This window comes from Zalophus californianus, chromosome 12 (genome assembly GCF_009762305.2).
Source record: "Zalophus californianus isolate mZalCal1 chromosome 12, mZalCal1.pri.v2, whole genome shotgun sequence".
NCBI lineage: Eukaryota > Metazoa > Chordata > Mammalia > Carnivora > Otariidae > Zalophus > Zalophus californianus.
Genome location: NC_045606.1, coordinates 20,310,387 through 20,332,688, shown reverse-complemented (window position 1 = coordinate 20,332,688; position 22,302 = coordinate 20,310,387). Strand labels below are relative to the sequence as shown.

Sequence of the window (22,302 nt, the reverse complement as noted above, 5' to 3'; positions counted from 1 at the left end):
ATTCAAGATATACTAATCAAAACAATATGATACTAATACAGAAACAGATACAGAGATCAATAGAACAAAATAGAAAGCCCAGAAATAAATCCATACTTATATGGTCAATTAATCTGTGACAATGGGGGCAATAATACACAATGGGGAAAAGACAGTCTTTTCAACAAATGGTGCTGGGAAAACTGGACAGCTACATGCAAAGAATGAAACTAGGTCACTTTCTTACATCATATACAAAAATAAACTTAAAATTGATTAAAAACCTAAATGTGAGACCTGAAATCATAAAAGTCCTAAAAAAAAACATACGCAGTAAACTCTTGGACATGGGCTTAGCAATATTTTTTTGGATCTGTCTCCTTAGGCAAAGGCAACAAAAGCAAAAATAAACTACTGGGACTACATCAAACTAAAAAGCTTTTTCACAGCAAAGGAAACCATCAACAAAACAAAAAGGCAACCAAGTGAACAGAAGAAAATCTTTGCAAATGATACATCTGATAAGGGGAAAATATCCAAAATATATAAAAACTTATACAACTCAACACCAAAAAACTAAATAATACAATTAAAAATGGGCAGAGGATATGAACAGACATTTTTCCAAAAAAGACATAGAGAGGGACAACAGATGTATGAAAAGATGCTCAATATCACGAATCATCAGGGAAATGCAAATCAAAACCGAAAAGAGATATCACCCTCACATCTGTCAGAATAGCTAATCAAAAAGACAAGAAATAACAATTGTTTGTGGAGAAAAGAGAACCACTGTGCACTGTTGGTGGGAATGTAAATTGGTTCAGTCTCAATGGAAAATGGTATGGAGGTTTCTCAAAAAATTAAAAAAAGAAATACCACACAAACTAGTAATTCTACTTCTGGATATTTTCCCAAAAAAACAAAAATATTAACTCAAAAAATATTAACCGAAAAAGATAAATGCACCACTATGTTTATGGCAGCATTATTCACAATGCCAAAGATTCGGAAGCAATCTAAGTATCTATCAATAGATAAATGGATAAAGAAGATGTGATACACACACACACACACACACACACACACACAAACACACATACACACACACAGGAGTAATACTCAGCCATAAAAAAGAATGAAATCTAGCCATTTGTGACCACATAGATGGACCTAGAGGGTATTGTTGTAACGGAAATAAGTCAGACAGAGAAAGACAAAGACCATATAATTTCACTTACATGTGGAATCTAAAAAAAAATAGAAACAAACAGAAAGAGATTCATAAATAAACAGAGCTGGTGGTTGCCATGGGGTGGAGGAGGAATGATATAAATAAGTGAAGGGAATTGAAAGTTACAAACTCCTAGTTATAAAATAAATAAGTCACAGGCATATAAGATACAGCCTAGGGGGTATAGTCAATACTGCTGCAATAATTTTATATGGTGACAGATGGTAACTATACTTATCATGGTGATGCATTTCATAATGTCTATAAATGTCAAATAAGTATGTTGTACACTGGAAACTAATATAATATTATGTCAACTATACTTCAATTTTAAAAATATAAGATAAACAGGCTAATTAATTAATAACAAAAGCATCACTGATGATACAAAGTCTGAGGCTTGAGGTTTGAATTCCCACAGCAATCATCATTCTACCTACAAATATTGATCATCACTTTCCAAATCAACTGTATATCAGAAAAGTAACACACGCCCTTCCCTACAGCTTTTATGAAATGGGATTCAGGTGCCACCTAGAAGTCTGTATATTGTTTCAGGGTGATTTTAACATAGATGGCCTACAGTCTGGCATTAAGGAACCAGTGATTAGATAACAGACGTGTGATGCGTTTGATTTTGATTTTGATTTTGTAAGATAACAGAAGTTAAACACAAGAAAAAGCAAACAGATAACAGCCCTTCTCCCCACTTGGCTCAACAAGCCTTCCACACCTTTTTCTTCTTCATTGTGCTATATAGATCCAGAAACTTGAAATAAAATTTATAAAGTCATTGGTACCCTGTTGAACTTGAAGATTTAGAATTACCATGTATTTAGAATTACTCACTGGGCTGCTGCTACTTGGAAGAACGATGGCTTCAACAAGGATTGATGGAACAAATCCATCAACTTTCTACCAACGTCTTTTAAATGTCCTTTGCTTGAATTTCTCAGTCTGAGAAATTATTATAATTTATCCTGAATGCCCATGCCTCTGGGTGGCCAAATCCAACAGACTCTTGGCTGCCAATGTGTTATTTATTCATTCATCATTCATTAATTCATTCATATAATTAACAAACTTGTATTAAGGACCTATAGGCACTGTGGTGAGCTTTACTGGTACAAAGACCAATAAAACAGCATCATTTTCAGAAAAAGCAGAGAAACAAGCACACAATTACAATATAGGGTGCCAATGCAATGGTGTAACTGTTTATGGCCTTCTTTTATGTGCCAGATATTCTAAAGCCCACGTAAATTTCTCAACCTCTCTATAAGACCGTTGTCAGTGTCCTCGTTCTACTGATAAGAAAACTGAGCTTCAGAGAAGTTAAACATTTGCTTGTCACCCAGCTGCAAAGATGACAGAGTTGCAATTTGGCCCCGGGCCCGCTAACTCCAATGCCCATCACATTTTCCATAGCTCCTCACTCCTTATAACAGGAGTATGTACTGGCTATGATGGCACCTAACTCAGACGGAGGACGGAACGGAAAGTTCTCAAAGGAGGTGGTCCCAGATCTGGTCCTGAATGAGAACTGGGAGTTATTTAAGCAAGGAAGAAAGGTGAGGGTGTGATAGGGCACAAAGAACACAGAGATTATGACACACAAGTAGAACTGCCACTTTAGTGAACTAGTATGACTGCAACCACACTGGTACATACAGAAGGGTGGCAAAGGATGGCACTGGAAAGTGGGAACCAGTTCATGGAAGGCCTCGTGCACCATTTACAAAGTGATAGGTGTTATGCTACTAGTTCTACAAACAATGTCTCAATAAATTCATATAAAACCCCCTCCCTCCATTTTTAATCCCCATTGAGAGGATGTTAAAACTGAGATTTAGAAATATGAAATGACTGTCCAAGGTTATACACCTTATAAATTAAAGAAGTGGGATTAAAACTCTCATTCTATTTCCAAAGTCATGATACAAATCCAACTTTCAGTAAAATTACTCTAGCAAATGATGCATTTGAAGTAGAAAAAACCAGGACTACTGATGTAACACAAGTAAGATGTGACAGTGCCTTGAAATAAGGTAGAGATGGAGAAAAGTGGGCACTTTCTAGAGTATTCTTATTCAATAGAAACATAATGTAAGCCACATATGTAATTTTCAACTTTCTAACAGCTACATTTAAAAGTAAAAAGGGGGGTGCTTGGGTGGCACAGTTGGTTAAGCATCCAACTCTTGATTTTGGCTGAGGTCATTATCTCAGGGTCGTGAGATCAAGCCCTGCACCGGGCTCCACACTCAGCGTGGAGTCTGCTTGAGATTCTCTCCTTCTCTCGCTCTGCCCCTCCCCCAGTCCATGCACGCTCTCTCTCTCACTAAAATAAATAAGATCTTAAAAAAAAAAGTAAAAAGAAACAGGTGAAATTAGTTTTAATAATATTTTATTTAACTCAATATATTCAAATTATATTTTAACATGTAGTTAATGGAAAATTATTAATGACATAGCTTACATTCTTTTTTCATACTAAGTCTTCAAATTGTGGGGTGTACTTTATACTTATAGCACATCTCAATCCAGACTAGCCACATTTCAAGTGCTCAACAGCTTATGTGACTAGTGGCTGCCATTACTGGACACCACAACCCTAGAGAATTACAGGGCTTGGAAACTGACTGCTCTCTGGTTCTGCCCATAACTGGAGACGACCAGCTGACAATGGTTACATGTACCTGAACTTCAGAGAAAGGAGATCATCACTGATAACGACAGTTTAAGATGTATGGTTGAAATCACAGGAGTGCACGGGGGTCAGGAGAGAGGAAAGGATCTTACAAAGTGAGAAAAGAAGAGGTCCAAGAATGGATCCCAAGGGAACAATCAATCATATTGCCTTTAGTCTGGTTTCTGGAGAGCTCTAACCATCATCATGACCTTTCAGTGTGTAGCAGTCTGAGCTTATCTCCTCTTCCTTTTCCATGATTATTGGCAGTGGGTTCATTTTGGTTCCTAAAAATCTTGTGTTGCTCATCAAGGTGACTTTCCTAATAATGAATCTATAACATGACATTCCTTATATTTTTTCTATAAAGTGAAGCATTGTAATACTATGCATAGAAATGCCATTATCAGAAAGGAAAAGACACCATAATTTCATCACGAAACAATGATCTTAATGGAGACCAGACAGTACAAAGGACAAGAAAAAGTGACACACGTCAGAAAGAGAAGGTAAATTTCGAAAACCTACAGATGTAAACAAACATTTAAACTGTGGCCTAACAATTGAATTTTCTCAGGAAAATGACCGGCTTTGTAAAGTCAGGTAGCATATTCTTCAGAGATTGGTGGGAAGAAGGAAGTTTTAAATAATCCAGTTAAACAGACTTTTTTTTTTCAATTTAAAAAGGAATGTGACCTCCCAGGCTAAGGATTAGAAATGAATTGCTTCTCTGCCTAATAGTTAAAGTAACCCTGAATATTCCCCTAATCTAAGAAAACTTCCCCCTTCTTTTCCCTTTTCCCACTATGAAAAACAGAACATAAAAATCTGACAAATACCATGAGGCATCATATGAACCGCATACCTCAAAATATATTCTGCCACGAACAGTGTGATTAAAAGACAATTTAAGGTAAATGCTTGCTATCCCCAAAGACCATGCAAAGCCTGAATCTATTAAGCCCTCTCTGAACCCATTTATCATCTGCTTAGGTTCCACCTGAAGCTTATCTATTACTAGGGTTTACAGATCATTGCACGTTCAAGTTAGAGGGCATCTGAAATATCACTGAGTCACATCCTCATTTTACAAATGATAGAACAGGACTAGAATTCAGGTTCCCTGACTCCCTGTCCAACATTCTTCCCAGGCCACTCTAAAACAGTCAGCAAGAGGAAAGAACTCTAATTCTCTAGAAACAATGTGCACTTAAGAAAAATGTTTGTCATTCTTTTTACTATCAGAGTTTATTTTGAAAAGCTACGATGACTTTTCTTAAAAGTTTTTTTTTATTTGGTAAAAGGATTTTGTTATGAAGATGTACAAAAATAAGAAAAATATCATAGACATCACAGGAAATGTTAAGAATGAATTTGACTGAAGTACATCATCAAATTCAATATTCTTTTGCTTATGTACAACCTTAGATAATTCATCACAATTTTATTTTATTTTTTATTAGATTTTATTTATTTATTCATGAGAGACAGACAGAGAGAGAGAGAGAGAGAGAGAGAAAGAGAGAGGGAAGCAGAGGGAGAAGCAGGCTCCCCAAGGGGCAGGAAGCCCGATGCGGGACTTGATCCCAGGACCCTGGGATCATGACCTGAGCTGAAGGCAGACACTTAACCATTTGAGCCATCCAGGCACCCAGATAATTCATCACAATTTTATACATAGACTATCACACTTCTTTTTTCACTCACAGAAACATAAAAGAATCAGTAAACATAAAGGCGGGTACTTGTTGACCAACACATCTAGGGTCAAACCATAAACATAAAAGTAAAAGAGAAAAAAAGAAATGCTTTGAACCAAGGTTTTGTTTTTCACTATAACAAGCTCCTTGGCAATTTGAAACTTGTTATTTGGTGTCAAGTCTCTTTGTTTTTTATTATTTAGGTTGCTGTGTTTGTCTGGGATAAAGAATTATATGTGATGTGCATTTATGCTGTAGAGTATACCTCTGAAGGTATAATTAAGTTTTCAATCCTGATTGAAAAATTATTAGGCTGGAAAACATGCCAACTACCCGTTCAGTAGGCACAGAGGAAGCTGAAGTGAAATGTCCCTGGAGGATGCGGCCCCCATGTAATGCAGTAACTCACTTTTTAGGACTTTTAGGATGCAGGAAAGAGGAGGAGAATTAATGAGAAAATTGGGCTCCTTCACACAACAGGAGATTTATGAATGGTTGTTGGTGACATCATCCTCATAACAATAAATAAATAATTGAAATATTATTTTCTCAAGAGCAGTCTAATTACATGGCTCATTCTTCTTTTTAGAGCAGAGTGAAATCACTCAGCCTTTAGTCAGTCATTCTGCTGAGACAAGTTAATCACCTGGAAACTCACTGACAATCAGTTATCATCAAATTCTCATTTGAGATACATGTCATTTGTCCCCAAGATCGAGGACATCGGATTATCTCTCCAGAATTTATTGCCTCTGAAAAAGTCAGTGTCTGGGACTCAGCTTCAAAGAAAAATCCAGCATTCTATGAACCAGAATTGTGGATCTACCAGCATTTCTGAATGGAGATATTAAAATAATCTTAATATGTGTACTGAATAGAAAAAGTATTTTAAAATGGAAAAGGGAAAAGAAAAGAAAAATCTCTTGACCGCAAGGATAACAGGACTTTTCTCTCAGGAACCGCTCACACAGCATGTCTGACAAAATCTGATGTGTGAGTCTGCAAGGCAAGGACAGATCAGGGACTGGTGAATCCACCAAAGTAAATGGGACCCTGAGGGCCATTTGGTAGCTAGGCAGTCAGCTGACTTCCTCTGGAGACACCAAAGCTCCTGGTACTTTCCATTAAAACCTCAACAACCAGAAGATTCAACTTTTGACCACATTTTATACTAAAGAGACAACGTTTCATAATGAAGAGGGCATAACTATTTTCCTGTGAAAGATTAAGCTTAAAAAAAAAAACCCTATTCTCTTTGTAAATGTAGAATATTTTTAGAAAAACAGCAAGGAAAGTTCACTCCATAAGACTGAGAATAATATCACCTTCAACGATGTCATGCCTTTTTTTTTTTTTTTAAGAAGCTAACACATGCCCTCAATGTGAAAATGACAAACCCCATTTACGGCTCATCCTCATTACTTCTCACTGAGGAAGCTAAGAGAGCTCTTTTTATTTCACTAGGGAGTTTTAAATTTTGATCTCTCCTTTGTTAACAGGTACAATGACAAATATTATTTGGGTTGAAAATAACCCTTCTAATACCCTACTACTGCATGCAATATTCTGACCTCCTACTATGGTGAATTCCACTACATGCTGCTTGAAGAAATATTTTCTCCCTTGTTTCAAATGTACTTGACATTTAATTCCATTGAGTGAGCTCTTACTTCTGTCATCTAAAATAGAGATTAAAGAAGGAAATAATAAGCCTCAAGATTCACACCTTATTTTATTGGTAGGACACCTCCTGGTTAACCTTTCTATTGTAGATGAAGCTTTTCCCCAGAGCAATGACATCATGGTAGGAAAAGAAGAGGAAGGAGGGGGAGGAAGCAGGAGAGGAAGGCTAGAGGAGAATTTTGTAATAAAAGAAAAAGTGATTAACAAAAGAGAAGAAAGAGCGAGAAAGAGTGGGAAGAGGTGAAGAAGTCAAGAGTGTGGAAGCGAGAGAAAAAGCAGAGGATGCACATAAGATCAGAATATTGGACCATTAAACTCTAAAAAAAACATCAAATTATAATTTCCTAACTCACAAATATACGGATATATTAGAGGTTCTGGCAAAGGTATGTCATCAGAGAAAAGATTTATTTTGCCTGACTGTTCTCACATATTCATGATCTCCCTTGGTCACCTGCTCTTGAAAAAAAATGTAAGGTTTGGGCTCTGTGTTACACTGGGTAAGTCTATGAGGTCATATGTCTTCTATGTGATCATCATGACCAACAAAGTCTCTTGGAAATCCTTCAGCAGTGCCATAGAGACCTTGGTGTCCGTGGCTAGTACCCCCTTCACCCAGTGCTGTCTTACTGCCCCTGAGCCTGCTGGACCTTGAGCAAAGTGGATGGACTTTTATCCAGTTTCCTTCCCAGTGACACCATTCATCGGTCTAACTTTTTTTTTTTTTCTGATTTCTTGGAAACCACTTACATTGTGTTTCTCACACCTGGCTACTAAGTGGGGTCCTCTCTGTTTTTGTTTTTTCTTGGCGGGGGGGTCCAACATACCAATGAACTATGAAGTTATTTTACTGCTTGCTTGACTTGTTTTCTCTTATGTGCTAAACTTTTAATCACTGAATAAAGCTCCAGCTAGAAAAACTCACCCCCTCATCCTAAAACCTCTGTTTTTTTATAGTCTTTGTTCAGACAGTTCTTTTTCTCAAAGAAAATAAATTGTGATAAGCCAAATCACCCATGTTTTTGCTCTATTTGAGAATAATTGCTCCAATAAATTAGTATTTTCAAGAGACTATCAGATGCAGCAGAGTCTGTGATCTCCCTTTCGCTGATCATTTACAGATACAAATGGAAGTGTTCTAGTATTTTCTTGATTCAGGCAATCTTACACAATGCCACCCATGGCTTTAGCTTCCTTAGCTACAAACTGAGGGGCTTTCTGTATGATAAACCCATGGGCAGAGGTCTTCATGTATCAGAGGATCCGAGACAACTTCATTTGCGTCTTTCTTCTTGATATCTCATATCCCTGTCGGCAACACAACTTACTCATCTAAGATGCTTCTTCTAAGGACTGACTCCTGTTCTTCCCTGGTCTCTGCTGAAAAGGACATCTCTGCTATTATTATTGTGCTGGAGGGAAAACATCTGTTGTTGTCAGGTTGCCATTTATCATCATGTTTTCTAACAGTCCCATGTTTCCCACTAGAACATCAGAGCCTAGTGATATTACAGCTCAAAATGCCTTCTGTGATCTTCAGAAAACAAGCATTAAAGGGATAATCTGTTAAGCAAAACAAGGACTCCTGCTTGACTTTGTAATTGCATGGAGGATAAAGACACTTCTTAAGAAAACTTAAGTCGTTTTTCAGAAATCATTCACTTTTTAGTTCCTCTAACCCTGTTTCTCTCTGAACTCTTCCTAACTGCAAGTTATGAATCAATAATGCCTCCTCTTTCTTTTTTTCTCATTTTCTTATTATTGCTAAATTTTTTAATTGAGGTAAATTTGCACACGGTGAAATATATAGACCTCCTGCTTTGACAACTGCACACATCTATGTAACCCAGGCCCCTAAGATATATATAACATATTTGTTAACCCCAGAAAGCTCCCCCTGCCCTTCCCAGTCAATCTCCTATCCCGGAAACAATCACTAATCTAATTTCTAGCACTTTAGATAATTTTAGCCTATTCTAGATTTCATTGAAGTGGAACCACATAGTTAAGATTAAATAAATAAATAAAATCTTTAAAAAAAAAGAACTATTTTGGGTCTGGCTTCTTTCATTCAACATAGAGTTTTTGAGATTAAACCGTGCTGTTTCAACTATCAACAATTCATTCCTTTTAATTGCTGAATAGTATTCCATTGTGTGGATATATCACTGTTTATCTATTGTCCTGCTGATGGGTACCTGGGATGCTCCCAGTTTGGGGCAATTAGTTATGTTTCCTTTTAATAAAACAAAATCAAAATTGTGCTCCATTCATATGAAATACGGGCAGTGCTTATATCATACGAAAATAGTTTAATTTATAAAAAGGAACTATGAAAGTATAGTTGATGTACAAGTAGTAGATGCTTAAGTGAAATGTTAATGAGATAAAACTTATTTGTAAGTCCTTAATTTCTTCTAACTTTAATTATATGAGGGTTTCTTCTCACTTCCCTTTTTTTTTTTTAAAGACATTATTTACTTGAGAGAGAGAGTAAGCAAAAGAGAGAGAGAGCTCGAGCAGGGGGTGGAGGAGTAGAGGGAAAGGGAGAAGCAGACTCCCTGCTGAGCAGGGAGCCTGATGCAGGACTCGATCCCAGGACCCTGGAACATGACCTGAGCCAAAGGCAGACACTTAACCGACTGAGCCACCTGGGCGCCCAGTCACCTCCTCTTTTTTGGAGGTTGGAAGATTGTCTCTCTATGAAAAAGACACTCATGATCCCTTCCATCATATAACACAATCATATGATACTGGAGAGTTGTCTGCAGTGCTGATAAATTGGTACTAGTCTCGCCCCCTTGCAGGCAGTGGCACATTCAAATCGGTGAAGTTACCACTGCGGTGTAGAGGGAGACCTGCGGTCCAACATCAGGGAAAGGAGAAGTAGAGAAGCCTCACTCCCAACAAGCCTGAGCCCCCACTATATTCCCCTAAGGGGGTTTTTGTTGTTCTTTTCATTTGTAACTTGACTTGTCATCTCTCATTCAAACAAAGCAATGAGAAGTGCCTGGGGTGGGGGGATACAGTGCCGCTTTACTAGCAGAGGTATTTGGGGAACAAAGAGCAGAAGGACTCTATGCTCCTCATTTCAGAGAGGTAGAAGGACCCTAGCTGTGTAAACCAGAGCATAGCATCGCCAAGATGCCCATGGCCCAGATCCAGGAGCAGCAGAACAGTTTCCTTGCCCTCAAGCCGTCATCAAAACAGAGCCATGCCCTGAAGGGATGGTTATGACAAGGACAAAAGCTGTCTGTGTGGATCAGTCACCAAAGACGAGACAGGGAGACACCACGGGTAACTGCAGGGACAGATGCCTAGGAGACCAGAGGCACATCTTCATACCACCCCTGGCTCTGCAGCAATAAATCCTCTGAAACTTTGTTACAGCATCAGAAAATGGGAGAGGGTGAGCCAAAGGTGACTGAAATTAAGTTTTCACCACTGGTACGAGGGGGACAATAAAAAGAAATTAAGTTGGGTTATGAAAGAATAAAAAAGTTTTATTTCTCTGATGCCCAAGTTTGTGGAGAGAATTTACATTTGTGTAAGCATAAACAATTTCTGGAAGGACTGGAAGAAACTAACAGTTGTTGCCCCTGGAGGAAGGGAATATAGGTGTAGTGTGGGAGGAAGGCTTATTTTTATCATTTGTTTTTTAATATTATTGGACTTTTTGCCAAGTACATTTATTAATTTTTCAATGAAATCTAATATTTAAACTAAGTAGACAGACAGGACATTCAATGCTGAATTGATGGAAAAAAAGTTTCTTGGTTCTCTTCCAACTGCTGCCAAACACTTGGAAAAGTAACTGGGATGTTATGTTCATTCATAGTAACAGTCATATTGTTTTATGTTCCTTGTTTTTTAGGTACAGTAATTTGTACATGAGATAATAAACTTGGCCATCAAAAAGTACAGGTAATGGAGTGAAAAAAAATTTGATTTTATTAGATGAAGTTAATGGAAGCAAATAAGTTGTGAGCGATCAATTTTTAAACGGCTCCTCCTCTCCCTCACCGCACAGACATTTCTCCTTTAGCTTGTCCTTAAAAATTACAAATTAAATAACACATATGATGATTTTCAAACCCGCGGGCAGAAACATGCTTATAAAACCAGTACATTTTTCTCTTGTGGCAAATTCTCTGATGATGTATTTAGTCACGGGAATTTGGCCAGAAGCCGAGCCCCAGACCCTCTGTTGTATGTGGTGGGGGGCCCAGATTTCCAGAGTCGGCCCCAAGGTTTTCTCCTTCTCACACTGTCAGAGTTGCCCAGTGATTTCTAATTCTTCGGGGGTGAAGAGAATCAAAGACAAGACAATAAAGAGCAAAACTCACATGCCAGTACGTGTTCCAAGAAAACAGATTTCAGGAGAGTCAAGTCTACAGAGTTCCAAAATAAAGTAGAGCTTCGTTACTTTACTCTGATGTCCGTTTTTCATCCAAACGCAAAGAGGGAAGATTTGAGGACTCGCTTAAATAAATTGGTTGATGATTTTTAAACTAATAATGATTTGGGGTCATTTGTGGGCTTAGAGCAGGCGAGGAGAACAATGCACAAGTCCAGCACAGGAGGAAGACAGGAAGGGAGAGAGGGAAGGAGGGAGAGGAGAGGTGAGGGAGGGACAGAGAAAGAAAGAAGGAGAGAAGAGAAGGAGGGAAGGGGAACAGGTAGGGCAGGAGAGAGAGAGAGAAGAGAAGAGGGGAAGAAAGCACCTTTACCGAGCACCTACAATGCCAGCTGTGGCGCCAGACCTTTGCAGGCTCATCAAACTAGAACAATGCTGTAAAAACGGTCTTCGTCTCACTTCTACTGACCAGGAGACGGGCTCAGCGTGGTAAAGGAAGCTTCTCGCTTTTCTCAAGGTACTCTGCCGGCCCGTGGCGAGCTCGAGAGTCAGACGAGACACGCCTGACATCAGAACCTCTGCCACCTTTTGCTCAACAAAGTCATCTCCCAAAGGATGAGAGGTTCATAGCTGGGGCTTTTCTTTTTAATCTTAAAGGGGCTACGGGAAGGAGACTGTGGGCAATAAGGGTTAAAGTAAAATTACTCTGAAGCATATTTGATAGAAAACAGAAGTACGTGGCTTTTTAAAGTTAATAAAAGGTGTTTTTGTTTTTCAAGTGGGAAAAACCTTAGCTTAAGTGAAAGGGACACAAAATCCATAACTTTGGTCAAGGAAGCATATATCGGATCAGTCATGAAAACGGGTGAAGCAAAATCAATCACGTTTTATTGATTTCAAAAACAAGAGAATTTGAACCGCATAAAAGTCACATTTTGTATCTGTCAAGAAAACTCAGTGAAGACAATGAATTAGCTTGACAGAAATGAACTTGCCTTGAAAGAAACAAATCATCTGATAACATCCATGTTAATGGAATATAAAACCCCAAATGTCAGGAGGAGGAGAGAACGTTTCCTGGGTACAGGCAGTGCTTAGAAAGTTTCGTTGGCCTCTTCCTAATAAAGCTTTTCAATTTATTTTAAGAAGTTTGTATTTAGGATATGTTCACAGGGAAGTGAAATTTTATTGATAAATTATATCTTAAATGGCATACAAATTATGAGACTTTATGACTCTGTGCAGTCTGATTTTTACTGGATAGTATGTAGATCGGTACTTCTTTCTAAAAAAGACAGAAGTTCCTCCATCTAGTACTGAAGCACCAGCCCTCTCTATATGTCATCTTCAACACTCAGGGTCAAAGACCACTTTCTCCAAGAAAATCCCACCAGAGTCGTCTTTTTTTTTTGGAAGGACAGTACGTATGTGTGTTATTTGTACCCCTCTATTATACTTAAGAATTTCTATCCTGGATTATAAGGTTTTTAAAAATATGTTCTTAGTATATCCTCTACTAAATATAAGCTACTTGGGAGAAGGAACTCTATCTCTTTTTAACTTACTGTATACATAAAGTGATTATTGCTTAATATTTGTTGAACAGTGAAAATAAAGAAAAACAGACATGAATATCATATGCTGACATTTGAGGATGGAATTCTAGCCTTTTTTTAATTTTTAAATTTGAGTATAGTGGACACATAATGTTACATTAATGTCAGGTGTACAACATAGTGCTTCAGCTTCGTATGTGTACTGTTCTGCTCATCACGAGCGTAGCTACCGTCTGTCACCATACAATGCTATTACAATATCGTTGACTATATTCCCTGTGCTGTACCGTTTATTCCCATTCTATAACTGGAAGCCCGTATCTCCCACTCCCCTGCACCCATTTTGCCCATCCCCCCCTTCCCTCTGGCATCCATCGGTTTGTTCTCTGTACTTATAGGTCTGATTCTGATTTTTATTTGTTTATGATTTGTTTATTCATTTGTTTCATTTTTTAGATTCCACATAAGTGTGAAATCACATGGTATTTATCTTTCTCAATCTGACTTATTTCCCTTAGCGTAATACCTTCTAGGTCCATCCAGGTTGTTGCAAATGGCCAGATCTCAACCTTTGTTATGGCTGTGTAATATTGTATCTCACACACACACACACACACACACACACACACACACACACACACACATATCCCCGCCTTCCTTATCCATTCACCTATCAACAGACATTTAGGTTACTTCCATATCTTGTTTCTTGTAAATAATGCTGCAATAGACATAGCAGAGCATATATCATTTGAATCAGTATTTTTCACTTTCTTTCTAGCCTTGAGCATTGTTTGGATTTTGGTTGCAACTTGAAAGTTTAAATTAGAGCTTCAAATTTATCTTGAACTTTTGATTGTGCATACAAAAACATTCAGTATCATAGAAAATCCACATTCAGACATTCCCTGAAATTGCACAGATTGATTATAGCTCTAGGTTGATAGACCTATTTCTCCAGTCAGCAAAAATACAACAAATTGGCAACAAATCCATGCATCCATTTATGTATTCAATGAGTTTTTAATGAATGAGCTTGGTTAATTATTTCTTTGCTCTCAAATATCCCATGGAGTTGCACCTAAGCTACTTTCAAAGGAGAAACTGGAGTATAAATAATGACATGACCCAATAACTTAGAAATTAGTTGGAAGTATGACTCAAATCACCTGTCATTTCAGATAACCATTTCCCTTCTTTTGCTCAGCATAAATGCAATTATTAGACACGTTAAAGCATAGTTTTTTCTACATAAAGAACTTGTACAACTGAAAAAAAAAATCTAACCATACACATGGCTTTGAGATGGCCCCTAGATTAAGATCTTAAAGAAGTCATGAACTGGACATCATGCAGTCTACATTAAGCCCAGTTTCCTAGTTGAACAACTTACAACTCTCTCTGATCCCTTAGTGCTAGCAAGCAATTTAATGTTATGTAAGCTCCAAGGGAGAGGTCAGCATCATTTTTTTTTTTTTGCATTAAACAAACAAACCGAAGTGAGGCATATTCCTGTAACTTACCATATATTTGGATTCAACTCTAGTTGGTGGTAGGAGTCAAAGTCATCTCGTAGGATAATGCTGTCGCTATGTACTTCAGCTAAAAGAAAAATAAAATACTTAGAAAAAAGTTACACTACACAATAGATTTAGCTACACAGAAGTGTCAATGTGCTGCCTTTATGAGGAATAACAATATTTCAAATTAAAGCTGAATTTAAAATGAGCAGTTGATTATATTGTACTTGTTTTGCCCCTAAACTACAAAGGGAAAGGGTAAAGTTTCTGCTGTTTAGACACACAGAAGTCGGAAAACCAGAGTCCCGAAAGAGAAACCCTACCAAATCCTCACCAGCCAGAAGAGGCAGGAAGGCCAAGGTCAGTACTAACCTACAAAGAGGGGTCATGCAAGATTTGCTTCCCATAGCTCCATATGCCCAGAAAAGATTCAGTGTTAACTCACTTTACAGCATAGAAGGAGATGGAACATTCTGGCTATTTACCGTCGGCTAACATGGCTGGTGTTTAACCCATTTCCTCTTCTCTTTCCTACTATCCCTCTTGCCCTGGCTCATTTTCTCTCATTCCCTATATTCACTCATTTTTTAAAAATTTAATGTGTTGCAAATTGTTAGCAACTTTTTCCCCTCAGAGCTGCACTGGAGAAATGATCTACATGAGTCCATGAAAGTCCCAAGTAAAGTCATGTTAAAAGTCAGGATGAATACCAGGAAGCCATCTACAGTTTAAAGTATACCATCATTACACTTGAGATTGTATTAAATACCTATTTTCAAGCTTTAGAACAACTTTGGCCATTCCAAGAGCAAAGACTGTCTTCATAAACTATAGAATGTGTGGTATTTCCACTGAGTAGAAGGTGGGCAAGTAAAAAAGTTTCATGGCTCACTTTTAAGATTCTATGAGAAATAATCACTATTTCTATTCAAGCTGTAAAGAATGAATTTAGTGCTTAAAAACCCTCTCTCATCTGATACCCGTGGTTTGCTTGGGAAGTTTGTTTTGGCTAGTATAAATTCTCTGAGCCTGTATAATTTTTTTTTTTAAAGATTTTATTTATTTATTTGACAGAGAGAGTTAGCAAGAGCAGGGACACAAGCAGAAGGAGTGGGAGAGGGAGAAGCAGGCTTCCCGCTGAGCAGGGAGCCCGATGCGGGGCTCGATCCCAGGCCCCTGGGATCATGACCTGAGCCGAAGGCAGACACTTAACGACTGAGCCACCCAGGTGCCCCCGAGCCTGTATAATTTTGTTCAAACAAGTTTACATATGCTTTTTGGGAAAAATTAAAATCATAGGACGTGATTAACGAAAAAATAACCAAAAATTTTTATTATATATTTAATATTTTTATTTATATTTTATAAAATATATTTTATATATTTTACTATATATATATATTTGGCTCACTTGAAAATAATATGTTAATTCACTGGGTAATTAAAATCACCTCCAACTCTCAGGAAGCATACTTCCAGATTCTCTTTGGTGACACTGCCACCCACGGCCACCCTCGCTCTCTTGATTCCAGGTACACCAGCAGGTGAGCACATAACGAAGTCCGGGCAACCAGTGAATCAGCACATATTAAGAGCAATGGCTGCTCAAACTCGGAAGCCTTAGGCACGACAACAGGGAGAATATGGATTTCCACTGGAGAGAACGCTGTGATGTGTTCTGTGCGTGGGAGTGATTTAATGATTCCTCTGAGCCATCAGATGTGGGGCCTGAGATGCCTCCAGGGCACAGCTCTCCCAAACACCTAAACTGGCCGAGACACGGCTGGGCCACTGCGGGTTACCAGCCTGCCTCGGCTGCCAGAAGGCATGCTTCTAAGCACTGGCGTTCATCTGCCAAAGAAGAGCCCCAAGCTGTCGCATTACATAAAAGTCGAGCTTCTCGAGGCAGATTTTCCAAAGAGAAAAATAAATTAATTGGGTTTGTAGGTTGAAAGGAAGACCCCAAGAGACAAATAACTGACCCATCTCCAAGTCCCACCGCAAGAGACATCTGAAAAGGCTGGAGCCAGCCAGGATGATTTATTTTTCATTCTTATGACATAGTATAGTGTAGGAAATGGCTTTTAAAAGAATCTTCACTAACACAAATGGGAAACTGAACTCTTAAAGATCACTTGTTTTCTAGAGAATGTTTGACAAAGGCACGGGTAAGCCTCAATGGTTATTGTTCATGTATTTACTTCTTTCCAAGCACTGTTATGTCATTGACTGTGCACTTTATGAAAAGGAATTCATTTCATCCTCAGAACAACCCTAGGAGGTAGGTACTATTATGACATCCATTTTACAGATGAGGAAACTGAGGCCCAAAGAGGCTAAGTAACTTACTCAATGTACATGGCTAGCAAGTGAGAAGGTGAGATGAGCCCAGGTAGGGGCTCCAGAAGCTGTCCCCTTAACCACTACACAACCTTGCCTCGCATGGCATTATGGAAAGAACACAAGCAAAATGAGAGATGGTACTTTACATGGTGTCATTAAACAAAGCTTATAGTTATTTAAACAGCCTCATTTTAATTTTTAAGGAAATGACCAAATTCCTTCTCTTTTTACAACCGAGCACTGGTCTGAACAGGTATCTCAAATCCAAAATGACCTCCATTCCTCCATACTCCTAGCTCCTTATCCACTATCCTTATGATCTACTATTTGTGATGGAGCTCTGGGGAGAATTTAGCATTAGAATATAGGATGGAAAGGTCACATTCAACAGGATCCCAAGGCTGAATGTACTAACAGGTTCAAAAATCCCTCCATTAGCTCCAGCTGGGCAGCATGATCACCTCCTCGGTGAGGTCCTGTGTTCAAGCATAATCTGAACCTAAGACCGAGTCTAGTGAATGTTTAGTGAGAATCAGAGAGGGCAGGAAGTTTCCTCACCTTTATATCATCTGCCCACCTAGCCAGAGGAGTGAAACAAGCACATCTAGTACTAAGATTAGTGACATCAGGGTCTTAAGCACTTACCTAGATGTGGGTGCATTGTGGCTTCTGTTGGAGCTGGACCGAGAGAGAAAAAGGGAAAGATGGTTGATTAGCAATGAAAGCAAAATCCAGTATGAATCAAATACAATGACAAAACTTAGGTCATACTAAACAAATTAAATGGTTAGAACCTTTTGAGAGGAGTAAGACAAAAATGTCAATAAGTGTCTTAAAGAAAGGCATCCAACTCTCTAATTATTCTATTTAAAAGTAATGCATTACTCCTAAAGTGTAGAGTAGAATCCCTCACACTCAGGATAGCTGTTTATTATACAAGCTTAATCAGGTATCCCTTGAAACATATAAGATCAATGTGACGCGATAGTTAATGGATATGCCAAAACTATTTCTGAGCACCCAGTATCTGTCAGGGGCTGTTCTGGGTGTTAGGGAAATAGATAAAAGCACGACCTTTGCTCTCAAAAGAGCTTACCATGTGGTAACTAGAGTATAGTGTAGTAAGTGCTGTGGCAGTGTGTTTGGAGGAGGCTGGGGGGAGATGGAGGATGAGGAAGGAATACTAATTCCAGATTGGACAGTAAGAGGGCTGTCAGGGGAGGTTTCCCAGAGAAGATGATTTCTCTGCTGAGTTTTTTTTTTTTTTTTTAATGATTTTATTTATTTATTTGAGACAGAGACAGACAGAGAGAAAGAAGCAGACTCCCTGCTGAACAGGGAGCCCTACATGGGGCTTGATCTCAGGACCCTGGGATCGTGTCCTGAGCTGAAGGCAGATGCTCAACCAATTGAGCCACCCAGGCGGCCCCTCTGCTGAGTTTTGAAAGATGAGCAGAAGGAAGAGAGGTGGTAGCAGGGGAGCAGAGAGGGGCTTCTTTCTGGAATAAAAGTGAAATGGCATAGGGAAGCAAAAGAGAGGGTCGCCTGGGTGGTGCAGTCAGGTAAGCGTCTGACTCTGGGTTTCAGCTCAGGTCATGATCCCATGGTTTCTCGGACCTTGGGCTCTGCGCTCAGCAGGGAGTCCTCTTGAATTTCTCTCCTCCCTCTGCCCCTCACTGCCCCCACACTACTCTCTCTCTCTCTCTCTCTCTCTCAATAAATAAATCTTCAAAAAAAAAAGAGAGAGAGAGAGAGAGAGAAGCAAAAGAGAATGGCTTTTGGGAGAACTACAACAATTTCAGCATGACTGGATGAAAGTTTAAGAGGAAAGAGTAAAAAAGGTGATATTGGGACAATCGAGGGACAAGACCATAGAAGTGAATGCTGGGGAATTAGGACTTAACCATGAAAGCTTGAAGATTTTCTGAGCATTTATAAGCAAAGGAATGGGTGTTCAAAATATGCTTTTTAAGATAGGGCACTCTGCAAATACGGGACACTGCCCAATTAATACTTTGGTTATTTTTTTTTTCTCAAAAAACTACGGAGTCTATGAAGAAATGTTGGCAATTCACTATCTAAAAATTAGAACTCATGACATAAATATTTTTAAATCTCTTTTATCAGCTAAAGAATAATTTTAGTTAGATATAAAAAAATTAGTTTCTGTCACAATGGTCAGTGCTTCAGCTATGTTAGTTGGAAAATTCAGACTTAACAACATTTTAAAACTACAGATATTTATCTTATTGTTTCATACCAACATATACATATTGAAAATATCTGTGTTTGGCTTTTTGAAACAGACTCCACGGTAAGTGTCATGGATACAATTGTTAGTATAGAGTTAGTACATACATGCAAATGTTCTGACTCATCAACGGTTTATGAAACTCTTGGAAAAAAAAACAAGAAAAATGGAATGATCTTGTGTTTTGCGTCAACGCTTATTGGTTACGTTATAGAAGAGTTTTATAAAGATTCACTGAACTGTTAACTCTAATTTAATATGTTCTTGAAACAAAAGGAATAATTGCTCATTAACCAGTAATCAATGACAAAAACCTGACACAATGATGTATGTTGTCTGACCACTATCACACCATAAATGAATGAGCTGAATTTGAAGCTTCAAGGAAGGCAAGAGTTTATTTGCAAAGTGGTTGGAAAAATAAGAGAACTCATATTGAAAGCAAAATCTCTAAAATACAAATAAATAATGATTTTATACATTTTCCTAACATGAATCAATAAGCAGATTTTAATTGCAATGGACATTTTTTAAATTGTCTGCAAAAAGACTCCAAAAATACTTTAAAATGCCTTGTTGATATGATAATTTTGGAGTAGCCTTTCAATTTATGTAATATTCCTATAAAACTCATGTTAATAATACTAGGTGGACATAGGAGTAAATGGATTTACTTGGTCAAATGTAATTTTGAAACTGATATGCCTTCGTATCAAAGTTAAATAGTCTCTTCTAAAAAAGATGTATACATTTTGTCAAGGTGGATGTGAGTATTAAAGAAAAATAATTTTTAATATTTGATTCAGTTATTGGAAAACCTGTAAGTAGATATGGAACAACTGGGTATGTGAATCTAATTTTCAACTCTAAATTTTACAGAATCTCAATACAAAGTGTTCTAATACTTAAGATGTACTCTAAGTGTAAAAAAATACCAGATTTCGAATACTTCATACAAAAAATAATGAAAAATATCTCATTAATAATTTTATATTGACTACATTATATTGAAATGTTTAATATTTTATATATTCCATTTTAAATAAAATAGGTTATTAAAATTCATCTATTGATTTTTGTTTTTTAAATGTGGCTGCTAGAATACTGAAAATGATACATGTGGCTTGCATTATACTTCAACAGGACAATGCTGAACAAGAGCTAGGAGGGAGAGCTGTGCTAGATATCAGCTAGGGAATCATTATCACACAGGACGTGTGGAGACATGGAAGAAGACCATGTCACCCAGAGAGAATGTAGGGCATAAAAACAGAAGTGAAATGAAGAGGTAAAGATGCACTTCAGGAACTGGCAGAAGAAGAAGAGCTAGCAAAGGAGACTGAGAAAGAGTACATTTCATTATGGAAATAAGGAAAAGAGAGAGTTTTAAGAGAGAAGAGGGTTGAATGAGATTAAAATCATCCTAATAAAGATGATATCTATTGAGAACATCCTGTTATCAAAGCACTGTTAAGCAGAGTCTAGAGATGAACCCAGGGAATTTGGCTTCAGAGGCCACACTTGTAACTACTGTGCAGATTGTTCTTTCAAAAAAGTTCACTGCAAAGTGAGAGAGGAGATTTTGTAACACCTAATGAGGAGCGAGGACCAAAGAAATTTTGTGGTTGTTGTTTGCTTTGTTTCTTAAGATATGACAGTTGTTTACCATGCCTAATAATCAGCTATTTTTTTTAAAGATTTTATTTATTCATGAGACACAGACAGAGAGAGAGAGAGAGAGAGGCAGAGGCAGAGGGAGAAGCAGGCTCCTTGAGGAGTAGAGAGCCGGATGCTGGACTCGATCCCAGGACAACGGGATCATGACTTGAGCCGAAGGCAGATGCTTAACAAACTGAGCCACCCAGGTGCCCTAATATCAGCTATTTTACAAAAGGGGTTCTCTGTGTTCATGGAATAAATTCCGAAGAGGGAAGGAATAACACTGATATCTATGGGAAAACCCAGAACGGCCCTGGGGTGGGGACTGGGATTCCCTTGCTGGCTTGGTTGGCCACCTTAGAACACAGATGTCCCTTATCAATATGGTCCTGATTTAGCTTCACTGGTGAACCCCATGAGACTATACATCAAGCCTGGACAGAACTGTAAGCTGTGAGAACTCAACTATCCTAACCCAAAACTGTTAACAAATTTGGATATTCCTAGGTTCACAAAATGAGTAGTTGTACATCCTCTACTACAGAAAAAATTCACTTCCGAGAAAAATACCAAAAATTCATTTTAGTTTACACAAACATGTGATTACTTATTAAATCGCTGATCTTCCCATAAATGTTGGGGCAATTCCGCTCAGTAAGGAAGTTTCTACCAGTAATTTGTAAACTCTTATAAACAATGCAATGGTTAAAGGCCAAGCTTTCAATGGTGTTTTAAACTCGAAGTACAATGATCTGGGATACCATATCTTACAGTTGGAGTTCATGGATCACTCCACAGAGATCCATGAGTATTGGCAATGAATAAATAAACCCAATTTATAATTCTGAATATTTGCAAGATGACAACACTATCTGTGTTAATCAGAGGATAAAGGTGTAAATGAATTTATGTTTCAGTGAACTCGAAGTCATTCAAAATAATCACCTGTAATCTTTACCCATAAACTTAATGTCATTTAGATTTACAAAAATTACAGAAGGGGTGTCTGGGTGGCTCGGTCGGTTAGGCATCTGACTCTTGATTTTGGCTCGGGTCAGGGTCTCACGGTGGTGGGATCAAGCCCTGTGCTCAGCATGGAGTCTGCTTTGGACTCTCTCTCCCTCTCCCTCCTGCTCACCCTCTCTCCCTCAAATAAATCAGTAAATAAAATCTTTTAAAAAAATTACGGAAACTATGTCCTCTGTAAAGCTTGATCAGGTTCAGGTAATTGAACTGAACTGAAAATTGAATTTAAGTTGTATCATGATAACATCAGGAGTATGCCAAATGTCATCAAAATGAATCAACTTAGTCAAAGCCACAGATAAAAC

The 22,302-nt window shown here is 38.1% G+C and overlaps 1 protein-coding gene across 2 annotated transcripts in view; it reads right to left on the bottom strand.

The window, feature by feature from the left end:
* The window catches only part of RELN (reelin), a 492,672-nt gene that overhangs the window by 244,974 nt on the left and 225,396 nt on the right, over positions 1 to 22,302 (bottom strand). For both annotated transcript variants that reach the window (XM_027573967.2, XM_027573968.2), the window contains exons 5-6: positions 17,707 to 17,739; positions 14,722 to 14,800 (exon numbers count right to left, since the gene is read on the bottom strand). In XM_027573967.2, the coding sequence (XP_027429768.2) occupies positions 14,722 to 14,800; positions 17,707 to 17,739 (112 nt within the window). The remainder of the gene's footprint in view (positions 1 to 14,721; positions 14,801 to 17,706; positions 17,740 to 22,302) is intronic.